General features: G+C 46.8%; 1 protein-coding gene across 1 annotated transcript; it reads left to right on the forward strand.

The window, feature by feature from the left end:
* Positions 1 to 400: 400 nt before the first annotated feature.
* On the forward strand, positions 401 to 11,977 carry LOC121858980. Its single transcript, XM_042355636.1, has 3 exons — positions 401 to 524; positions 8,648 to 8,734; positions 9,110 to 11,977. The coding sequence occupies exons 1-3, from the start codon at positions 453 to 455 to the stop codon at positions 9,314 to 9,316; spliced, it is 366 nt and encodes a 121-aa protein (XP_042211570.1). The 5' UTR covers positions 401 to 452; the 3' UTR covers positions 9,317 to 11,977.
* The last annotated feature ends 384 nt before the right edge of the window (positions 11,978 to 12,361 follow it).

A 12,361-nucleotide genomic window follows, 5' to 3' on the forward strand; every position in this document is an offset into this window, starting at 1 on the left:
TGGTCGTGTTGTTGGCTGATGTCGGATTCACTGCATTCAAGTTTGTGACCAGCTGATATGGATTTAAATTTATATCACTATTTCGACTTGCTTATATATAAATACTGTACCTCAAAAGAGAAAATCCTCTTAAACAAAACTTAAGAAACTCAAGTGCAATACGATTGATTAATACACTACCTGTTCCATCTCTTCCTCATTTACCCTCCCCAAAAATGGTTTCATAAGTTTTAGAAGTTGTTGTCAAGTATACTTATTAAAATGCAGTGGAAGGTGCTCAAAGATCCCTGCAGGATATGGTAGCACCTGCATACACCGCCACAACATCCAGATTCACCTGTGTTCCTCATCTTCCCCACCCAGGTCTTGCCTCTTCCCTCCGTCCCCGACACGTGTTCGCGCAGGCAACAGGTGCTCTTCCCGCTCTACTTTTTTGCAGCAACGCGGCTCTGATGTTGGTGGCTGTGGTGATGTACACACAACACCACCCAACACACCTGTGGGACACTCACCAGATGATGCAGGTAAGACACTGATATAGTGCCCAGGTGTGATGATGACACCTGTTTGTACTAAAACCACACTGGAATTGAAAGTTGTGCGTTACAATTACAAATTATAAAGACATTCACTCAATTTCTTAGATACACGCGTCATTATGCTAAACTCCACACTGAATGGTATGTGCTTTAGTATTGATTTATCCATAAGCTCCTAGGTTTATAGAGAGTTTCACGAGAAGCAGCAGCCTATAAACTTCACCATACCGTTACACTAAAGAATGTCGTGTTTGTTCCTGCGTCAGAATGCCACAATATATTTTCCATATTTAATGTCGTTTAAGAAATACTGTACCGTGAAGGTAACTTGAAACAGAACCAAAACTCAGACTCCTCGTTAGCTATATTTGTTCTCGTTACAGTTATTCTCGTTACAGTCTCGTTATGAATTATTGACTTACTTTTAGCTATAATCTTTTCGTCTCTGGTTTTATAGATGACAGCGAGGTACACATACACATACACACACACACACACACACACACACACACACACACACACACATCGAGTTATAATTGTATGTGTGTGTGTGTGTGTGTGTATAAAGGGAACCCTACGTGATAAAGCGCGCGTCAGGTTAGTCACTATTGCTCTTGCCCTTCACTCTTCCATCGACAGCCGCTGCTCTCACCAGCCTCTGAGTGAAAAAAAAGATCGTCCTCGACAGGTTTAGTCGCTCTCTCTCTCTCTCTCTCTCTCTCTCTCTCTCTCTCTTTCTCCGAGTCTGGCGAGGTGGCTACACAGTTCCGGTTCATTGTTATGGAACAGTCAATCAATGTGTCTCCTCCAGATGTTTCTTATCCTCCTCACCATACCCCGGAACAGTGCTCGAGGGCAGCTACTCTAGTCTTTTAAACTTGAGAAGCAGATTTTTAATTTTTTTAACTTTTGGTGTTTTATGTGATAATAATAATAATAATAAAAGTATATAATAATAATAAAGATATACATTACACAGTGCAAATAAATAATCAATGTACATAATGTAAGTATACAAGAATGCAAGAGACAGTGCAGGGATACAAACAATATTGTACACACCCAATGAAGTACAGTATCTCCAAGATGTATCTGCAACTCCTGATGTCAGGAGGGTTGGTATGCCTGGCTCTATGGCGTACTGATCCTACTACATTTGATAACTAAACAATGCATACTTATGTTAAACTATATTTCAAGTGAATACATGTACCGAATATGTATCACCCGTGGCCTCATAATGTTTCATACAGTGTTGTGGACAGATACTTTTGAGATACTTTACATAATGTCTTCAGGGACAGATAGAGAGAATCTTACCCTCATTACTCCAGCTTATGATAACAACAAAATTGTAGCCTATAAGGTACATTGATTATGAATACAGCACCCGAAACAAGGGCTCGTGGCAGGAGTGTTCTAAAGATTCTCACACGATGAACCTTTTCTTCACTTATTATACAACGAACTTTTTATAAATGTATAAAAGCAAGATTTTGTGACGTAGAGCAGATAGTGTGTTTGTTTTTGCTGGTAAAAGAAATTCCTTTGTAAATCTAGCCAGATGTTGGTAGTGAAGTTGCTAGTGGTGGTGGTAGTGACGAGGGTTGGTTGGTCGTGGTGGTAGTGGTGGTGAGGGTGTTGGTGGTGAGGGTGTTGTGGTGGTGGTGGTGGTGGTGTGTGGGTGTTGGTGGTGGTAGTGGTAGTAATGGTGGTAGTGGTGATGACGGTGTTAGTGGTAGTAGTAGTAATGGTGGCAGATAAGATGGTAATTTAAAAGGTGGCAGTAGTAGTTGTGGTAGTTGTGGTGATAGTGGGGTAACGGTGACGAGGATTGGTAGTGGTGGCAGGGGGTATTGAGTAGTAGTGATGGTGGCAGCAGTAGGGAGGGAAGAAAGCGTCGAGTGAGAAGGAAGAACTCCTTTTAAAACCTCAAAATACCATCAGACTTGTGGCAGACGGAGAGAGCGCGTGTCACTAGCCAGGTGTGAGGCGGGAAGAGGCGACCAAGTTGTTTACTGGTGTGAAGGAAGGAAGAATCGTCTCTCTCTAATGACGCGAACAAAAGATTAGAGGGGGCATTACTGAGAGAGAGAGAGAGAGATGCACAAACAGGAAAACAGACAATAAGAGGGGGGGGTGGGGTAGTAGGAGGGAGGAGGAGTGTGAGAAGCAGGAGGGTGAGCGACGGAGGGGGAGGTAGAGAGGATGTCTATTGGAGAGGAAAGATGAAGGAGAGTCGTTACTGTGGGAGCTGGCTGTGTGAGGCTAGGGGGCAATGGGAGGGCTGGGGGCTGTGTGAGGGCTAGGGGCTGTGTGAGGGGCTAGAGGCTGTGTGAGGGGCTAGGGGCTGTGTGGGGACTATGGGCTGTGTGAGGGACTATGGGCTGTGTGAGGCTGGGGCTGTGTAAGGGCTAGGGGTTGTGCAAGGCTAGGGGGGCTGTATGAGGGCTAGGGGCTGTGTGGGCTAGGGGTTGTGTGAGGGCTAGGGGCTGTGTGTGAGGGCGGCTAGGGGCTGTGTGAGCTAGGGGCTGTGTGGGGCTGTGGGCTGTGTGAGGGCTAGGGGCTTGTAGGGGCTAGGGGTTGTGTGAAGGCTAGGGGCTGTATGAGGCTAGGGGCTGTGTGAGGGGGATGGGGACTGTGTGAGGTTAGGGACTGTGGGGCTAGGGGCTGTGTGTGGGCTGGGGACTGTGAGCGTCTAGGGACTGTGTGGAGGGTAGGAGGCTGTGTGAGGGCGAGGACTGTGTGGGGCTGGGGGGTGTGTGTGGGATGGGCTGTGTGGGGCTGGGGCTGTGTGAGAGCTAGGGACTGTGTGAGGCTAGGGACTGTGTGGGGCTAGGGACTGTGTGAGGGCTAGGGGCTGTGTGAGGGCTAGGGGATGTGTGAGGGCTAGGGGCTGTGTGAGGGCTGGGAACTGTGTGAAGGCTAGGGACTGTGTGAGGCTGGGGGCGTGTGAGGGCGAGGGACTGTGTGAGGCTAGGGACTGTGTGAGGGCTAGGGGCTGTGTGTGGGGCAGGGACTGTGTGAGCTAGGGGCTGTGTGAGGGCTAGGAACTGTGTGAAAGCTAGGGGATGTGTGAGGGCAGGGACTGTGTGGCTAGGGGCTGTGTGAGGGCTAGGGACTGTGTGAGGGCTGGGGACTGTGTGATGGCTAGGGGCTTGGGGGCTAGGGGCTGTGTGATGGCTAGGGACTGTGTGAGGGCTAGGGGCTGTGTGAGGGCTAGGGGCTGTGTGAGCTAGGGACTGTGTGTGGAGGCTGGGGGCTGTGTGAGAGCTAGGGACTGTGTGTGATGGTGCAGACGATATTTTATAATCTTCCTGAAATATCTCAAAGCTTGTTTTGGAGAGGTCATTTTCGAGTATATATTGTATGGGTACACACACACACACACAGTGCAACCATACATACGTAAACAATATCATGCCTTTGCACAAGTATATTCTCACACAAATATACATAGAGAGAAGTACCGTCATCCTGTGATCTGAATGGCCGTGTCCCCTTTGCATACATTAAGAGTGACACGGACATTACGATGATTCAACACGTGTCCTTCAGTTTCTCAATCGGTGATAACATAGCCGACCAGTACTGTGTTATCACTGTATTTGGAAGAAGTTTTACCTTATAACATTATCGTCTTGTTTCATATGCTGTTTGTGACCTGGAATTAACAGTCTCATTAATCACATACAAAGGCAAACAAAACGTCACAAACAACTCTTGACATTAAGCACACCCCCCCTCCTCCTCCTCCCCCACCCCCCTCTCCTCCCCCCCCTCTTCCTCCTCCACCCCCTCTTCCTCCCCACTCCCTCCTCCTCCACAGCCCTTCCTCCTTCCCAACTGTCTACTAATTCTTTGTTTATTAAATCGTCAAGACTTCTAGTTCTTATTATTATATTCATATTCACTGTCGTCCATCGAGTGTGAGTCGTCCTTGGTTTAATATTGTCAAAGTGAGCACCAAGACCTGTGTTATTACTCTATGGTTACGATAAATCAAACGTAACTATTTATTCTGTTTATTATCATCTGTCAGGTCTTATAGAGATATATTAAATACCGGAATATTTTATATATTTTGATGGAAAAAGTTAAATGTATTTTTTCGTAGTCTTCTGTAGATCCAGATGCCTTAATAACGTGGCTGATGGTCACACAAACAACTCTCTCAGTACCCCCATGTCACCCATAGCAGTACTATATTGTATGGAACCAATTTGTGGAGTCGACAGAAGAGTCTGATATTAACATCTCGCTTATACTTTAGCCTTTATAGCACGTAAAGGTGATGTCTCGAGTACTTTTGTTCAAACGACGCCTTACCATTTTAACCACTAATTATGCCTAAACTATCAAAGGTACAGAAACTACATATATTGATAAAGAATATAAGTTCGTTATGAGGCTCTGTTGTGGCTGTGCAGAGATCATACTGGTGTTGTGTTTCGCCACATTTTGTACTAAATCTTATTGCGCACTTCTGACAACATGCATTCAGAACAAGGCACTGTGCCAATGGTGATCATTCGTTGTTTCAGGGCATCTTGTGTGTGTGTGTGTGTGTGTGTGTGTGTGTGTGTGTGTGTGTGTGTGTGTGTGTGTGTACAGCAGTTTGTTGCAATCTTGATTTTCTTTATGCCTCACTCTACGTTTAGCAGCCTTTAACATATACAGGTTTTTAGGTGCTAATTATCGCCCGCGATCCTTGAACCAAATCTTTATTTATGACAACTTTGAACACCTGTTGGTTTTTGATCCAAGCAGTTGTTTCATACTCTGAACACTCATGAAGCAGAGTTGTCTCACACTCTGGTGAGTCACACCCCTGGAGGTTGGGTTTGAGTGAGTCACACCTCGGGTTGGTATGGGTGGTCACATCAGGAGGTTGAGTGGAGTCACACCCAAGAGGTTGAGTATAGTGAGTCACACCCAGGAGGCTGTGTTTAAGTCACGCCCAGGAGTTTGCTTGAGTCACACCCAGGAGGCTGGTATGGTGAGTCACACCCCAGGAGGCTGAGTATGGTGAGTCACACCCCAGGAGGTTGAGTGAGTCACACCCCCAAGAGGTGGTATGGTGAGTCACCCCAGGAGGCTGTGTTTGTAAGTCACTTAGGAGGCTGAGTATGGGTGGTCACATCCCAGGAGGTTGAGGAGTCCACCCCAGAGGGGAGTATGGTGAGTCCAGGAGGCTGTGTTTGAAGTCACGCCCCAGGAGGCTGATGTGGTGGGTCCCACCCAGGAGGCTGGTGTGGTGGTCACACCCAGGAGGCAGTATGAGTGAGCCACACCCAGGCTGAGGTATGGGTGAGTCACACCCCAGGTGGCTGATTGTGGTGAGTCACCCCAGGTGTGAGTATGGTGGAGTCACACCCAGGAGGCTGAGTATGGTGAGTCACCCCAGGAGGCTGGTGTAGGTGAGTCACACCCCAGGAGGCTGAGTATGAGTGGAGTCACACCCCAGGAGGCTGGGTTGATGGTCACAGAGCCAGTATGAGTCAACACACTGTCGTCAGGTATCACTCATTGGGGGAACACCTCAGAGCTGTCAACAACTAATACTCTCCTCCCTCCCACGGACACACACACCCTCACCACCCAGGGACACCCGCTCCCCCCAGGACACACCTCACCACCCAGGACATACACCGCTCTGCAGGACACCCTCACACAGGGGCACCCCCCAGGACACCTCACCACCAGGACACACACACACCCCTCACCACGGTCCACTCCCTGCAGGACACACCTCTCCCCAGGAACTCTCTCACCACCAGGACACACACCTCTCCTCCCCAGGACACACACACCCCCTCACCACCAGGTCCCACAATCTCTCACCACAGGACACACTCTCCTCAGGACCCCCACACCCCCTCACCACCAGGACACGCACACTCTCCTCACCACCCCACACCACCTCACCACCCAGGTCCCTCTCTCTACCGGACACACACTCCTCACCACGAGACCACACATCCCTTCACCACCCAGGTCACCCTCCTCTACCCCCGGGACACCACTCCCTCACCACAGGACACACATCCATCCCCAGGTCCACACTCCCCTCACCACCTGAGACACACACCTCTCTCTCCAGGATACACTCTCTCACCCCCAGGACACACACCTCCTCACCCAGGACACACTCTCTCACCACCGGGGACACACCCCCTCACCACCCAGGACACCCCCTCACCACCCAGGACACAAACACACTCTCTCCACCACCCAACACACCCCTCACCACCAGGTCACACACTCCTCACCCCAGGACACACACTCCCTCACCCAGGACCACCACCACCCAGGACACAAACTCTCTCACCACATGACAGACCACACCCTCACCACCCAGGTCCACACACTCACTACCCGGGACACACACACCCCCTCACCACCCAGGACCACACCCCCTCACCACCTAGGACACACCTCCCTCACCACCTAGGACACACACTCCCTCACCACCAGGACACACACACCTCACCACCCAGGACACACACACTCCCCTAACCACCCAGGTCACACCTCCTCACCACCACATGACACACCCCCCTCACCACCAGGTCACCCACTCCCTCACCAACCAGAACACACACACTCCCTCACCACAGGACATACACGCCTTCACCACAGGACACACAAACTCTCTCACCACCACTGACAGACACACCCCCCTCACACCCAGGTCACACACCCTCACCACCGGGACCACACACCCCTCACCCACCCAGGACACACCCCCTCACCACCTAGGACACACACCTCTCTCACCACCACAGGACACACACCACCTCACCACCCAGGACACACACTCCCTCACCACCCAGGTCACACACTTCCCACACCAGGACACACACACTCCTTCACCAGGTCACACTTCCTCACCACCAGGACACACACACACTCCCTCACCACCCAGGACACACACTCCCTCACCACCCACACACCACCCAGGACACACCCTCACCCCTCACCATCCAGGACGCACACACCTCACCACAGGGCACACACACCCCTCACCACCCAGGACACACACACCCTCACCACCCAGGTCACACACACTCACCACCCAGGACACACTCTCACCACCAAGGGCACACACCCCGCCACCCAGGACCACAACACCTCACCACCCAGGACACACACTCCCTCACCACACACACTCCCTCACCACCCAGGACACACACCCAGGACACACACACCACACACAGTTTAGCCGGCCTGTCTCACTGCTGTACTGCCAACTTTATTTCACATTTGTCACTGATGAACTGTCAGATTTAAGCCTCACAGTACCTTAAAGCTCTCCCTTGATCAACACTCATTCTTTGATCACACTCGTAGCTGATCAATCACACTTAACTAATGTGTGTGGCGGACGGGTAGGCAGCCACCACGGGGTCAGCTCTAGGGGGCGCTGATGGAGGCCGCACGTTCAACAAACACTTCGATTAACACTAAGGGAGTTTGCTGGCGTCTAGGAGGTGTCGCTAAGTCAAGGAAGATTAATGAGGGATGTGTGTGTGTGTGTGTGTGTGTGTGTGTGTGTGTGTGTGTGTGTGTGTGTGTATGTGTGTGTGTGACATACTGAGGAAGGCTTTTTTATACACTTGCAGCACATCACGTAAATTACCTCACAAGTTGTCTGCTCGCTGCTTCACGACTCTACAGCATCCGACTTAACTAACCTAACCTAACCTAACCTAACCTAACCTAACCTAACCTAACAAGCAAGAGTAAATTCGACTATCTATAATTTTCAGTTAAATCTTTATAATACCGAGGCTTAATATATGCAGTTCAGTAAGGTAATCGAAACAATTGAAATATTGATAATTAATTCGCTTAACCTAACCTAACCTAGGACGTGAAATTTTGGTCTCTGGTAATTGTCTTGTTTTCCCAGTGTGTCTGTCTCTGCTTCTGTCTGTCTATGTCTCTCTCTGTCTCTGTCTATGTCTGTCTGCCTCTCTATCTCTGTCTGCCTCGGTTTCTGTCCTTCTCTCTCTGTCTTTTCTCAGGCGTTGATAATGCCAGTACTGCTGTTGGCAGGTGATAATATACTGTAGACCCAACACCCCTCTTTCTCTATGTTGCAGGGCTGTATCTTGGTGACCTGTTTTCTGGTGAACCTTGGCATCCGTCTCTACCTGACACCTGTCCTCATCAAGCTCATCACCGTCAAGGTAAATGCCTCACCTTTCCTTCATGTTACTATCAGGGGTCACTTACACGACTTATGCTACTATCAGGGGCCACTGTCACTGTCAGACACATCACTTATTATGCTACTGTCTGGGCCACCACTACTTATGTCACACCACCTACACTACCATGTCACTGTATTTATGTCATGGGGGTCAACACTACTTATGTCACTGTCAGGGGCCACCTACACTAGTTATGTTGCTATACGTTGAATTAACCCCTCGAGTACAATGATAACCACTTGAGTACGTTGAACTGATCCATTGAGTACGATATTTTAACCCTTTGAATACGATGACATTATTCAAGTGTTTAATTGTTCTATATATTTGACCTTATTTGTCCCATCACAGATCGCTATTGAGCGTGAGGCGGGTCTTGGGCAGGAGGTGGGGAGCAACAAGCCCGGTCTCCTCTCTCACTGCCCTCACTACATGCGCCTCTACTGCGCCTTCCGCAAGACACACATGATCATCGCTATTGGTAACATGGTGTCTATGGCTGCCACCTCACTCCACCTCTACTATCTGGCCACCAAACTCTGCTCAGTACAGCTGTAAGGACTCCTCACTACCGAGTTCTATATAAGAGAAGAAAATCAAAACTCCGTGAATTTGTATGTTTCAATTACCTGTGCCACTGTGTCCGTACAATACCTGGTACATGTACGATACCGAACTACCCTGTGAGACTGTATACTCTCATGTACACTCCCTCAGGCGTACATGAAATATTCGAGTACTGCGACGTTGGCTGGTCCAAGGCAGCAGACCTCGAGGGGGCCACCAGTCTGGTTTCCCCGATTTAAGAATTGTGTAATTTATTCTCTACCTCTAGACCTACGGCTTGGCCTCGGTGTTATCCTTGGCAGCAGTAACACCGGAAGCCACACCCAGCTGTAGTGTCCTTATACCACTAATATATAAGCTATCAATACTCGTCCTTGCACACTCACCTCACAGTACCAAGATAAGTGTGTGATGTTGGTCTGCCAGAAAGACCAGCTTGGTTTTGTTAGGTTCTGCGGCTTCTTTAATAAATTAGTCTTACGCTTTTTAACTACTTATCAATGTGAGATGTTTATATACTTTACCCATGGTGTGAGTTTTGGTGAGTAAAGAGGTATTAAACTGTTGTGTTGTGTTGATGCTTCATTAATGACAGTTTCCCCGATACAGAACCCGCGTCTCAGCACCTATGTTCTTTGGCGTGGTTCCTGACGCAGAATGACCAACGATATAACTATTGAATATAAGGAGGGGTTGGGGGGGGGGTAGTCTAGTGGTTCAAAGAGGCACGATACTGTATCTTTAAGCTTGTCTCTATAGTAAGTTTTACCCGATAAACACACTGTAACGTCTCCTTTACACACATATACGTACATAGACGCATTGCAACGTATCCTGTACACATAGACGTACATAGACGCATTGCAACGTATCATGTACACATATAGACGTACATAGACACATTGCAACGTCTCCTGTACACACTAGACGTACATAGACACATTCATAGACGCATTGCAACGTATTCTGTACACACCTAGACGTACATAGACACATTGCAACGTCTCCTGTACACACAGACGTACATACTGTAGACACATTGCAACGTATCCTGTACACACATTGACGCATACAGACACAAGACAAGTAGCGGGCCACCACTTGAACCCCCGCCCCCAATGGCAGCAGAGGTGGCCCGTGTGTGTGTGTTTTAGACGGAATATATTAAGTTATTGGGTAAAAGAGGACAGACAGACAGGCAGAGAGATAGACAGATAGATACAGTAGTAATTAATCAACCAAATATGTCATCCATCTCATATTAATTACATGCTTAAACAACTGACAATTAATCAGAGTAACCTAACCTAACCTCACCTAACCTAACTTAACCTAATCCTTGGTCTCGCTCTCAAATTACACAACTTAGGTCCGTCTCTATGTGTTTTCCTTAATTTATCAAGCGTGTGTACGAGTGTATGTGTATAATCTTTACATATGTGTAGTTTAGTAAGTATATAGATAATTGATATATTGCAAGAATAGTAGTTTGTGTACTGTTGTTTTTATGAAATTCGCTTTGTAGGTTATAATGAGGTTTCTTATCTAATGGACCCTCGATATACCGCACTTCCCTCTTCATATAGTACGTTATATGGAGGTTTCACTGTGTGTATAATGTGTTAAAGACATCGGTTATTGAGCAAAATATTCCTTGTTCTAATGTTTGAGTTTCATCGTGTTTACTACTTAGTTTTCTTTAAGCTAGCAGTTTCTTTAGTCTGTTGTTAAGGTACCATGAACTGTTGGGCTAACACTGGTGGTATACACTCAGGTTAACACTGGTGGTATACACTCAGGTTAACACTGGTGGTATACACTCAGGTTAACACTGGTGGTATACACTCAGGTTAACACTGATGGTATACACTCAGGTTAACACTGGTGGTATACACTGGCTGGGTAATTCATGAGATATTACCTTCGTCAGTTGGTTAATTAAGGTTAAAACTTCGGTACTGGTGTTAACTTGAGTGTAGACTGTTAGAGTAAAAAGGTTCAACAGGTGCACAGGTGCCCACAGGTGCCTACAGGTGTTTACAGGTGCCTACAGGTGACACTGAGAACAAGAGAACAAAAAATACAAGTGTAAATGTTCTGATAATGAGCTAAACGCCTCTTTTATTAATGTAACAATCAGATGTCTGTTTTAAGTCATCAAAAGCTCTCAAAAGGCAAAACGTTGGTATTTTCACCATCTTATATATACAGTAGGTAGAAGAGTACAATAATGCAAGATATATCACAAAATGTACCCACGTTACTTCACACGATCACCACCTAAAATCTTTAAGACAATGTGTGTGTATATATATATATTTTTTTTTTGAGACACCCTGTTATATATGGCTAATGATAACTACACTTCACTGTTTACTCAGTTGCTGGGTAATTCTTTCAACTATTTACTGCAGTAGTTCAGTTTGGTTCCATAGGTGTGTTCATGCTTATTGTTATTCTGTGTTTGAGTTTTATTTTTGTTAATTGATCACGAATCCTACCTTGCCTTTATAGTCATTATGATATTGTGTTTATTAATTAGAAATGTCATGTAACTCACGAATCCTAGTCGCTAGTAGTTAATGAGGTTTACAGTATTTATTTAATTATTATGTACACAGGTGTTTATGTTATTACAATATTTCAACATTCTTCTGTGTTTTAATCATGTCATTATTTACCTCAATCATGATAATAACTTTGGTTAGATTGAACATACGTAGAGGATATAAAGTTAACATAATCTTGCCCAGTGAGCACAATACAGAGGTAAACATATCAATAATGTTATCTTTAATTACCCATAAACCTGTCTGGTCTTACTTTGATGTTTCTCGACGTCTTCCTCCATATGTACTGTACTTTCCTTCTCACTCATTCATTACATTATGTCTTCCTCTACCTTCTACTTTCCTGTCTTCCTCTACCTTCTACTTTCCTGTCTTCCTCTACCTTCTACTTTCCTTCTTCCTCTACCTTCTACTTTCCTGTCTTCCTCTACCTTCTACTTTCCTGTCTTCCTCTACCTTCTACTTT

The sequence above is a fragment of the Homarus americanus genome, unplaced genomic scaffold, assembly GCF_018991925.1.
Source record: "Homarus americanus isolate GMGI-L3 unplaced genomic scaffold, GMGI_Hamer_2.0 scaffold57893, whole genome shotgun sequence".
Taxonomy (NCBI): Eukaryota; Metazoa; Arthropoda; class Malacostraca; order Decapoda; family Nephropidae; genus Homarus; species Homarus americanus.

Excerpts from the sequence above, each read along its gene's own strand:
- LOC121858980 (XM_042355636.1), top strand. The coding sequence starts at position 453 with ATGTTGGTGGCTGTGGTGATGTACACACAACACCACCCAACACACCTG. Across the intron at positions 525-8,647 it reads ACACTCACCAGATGATGCAG|GGCTGTATCTTGGTGACCTG; the intron begins GTAAGACACTGA and ends TCTATGTTGCAG. Across the intron at positions 8,735-9,109 it reads TCAAGCTCATCACCGTCAAG|ATCGCTATTGAGCGTGAGGC; the intron begins GTAAATGCCTCA and ends GTCCCATCACAG.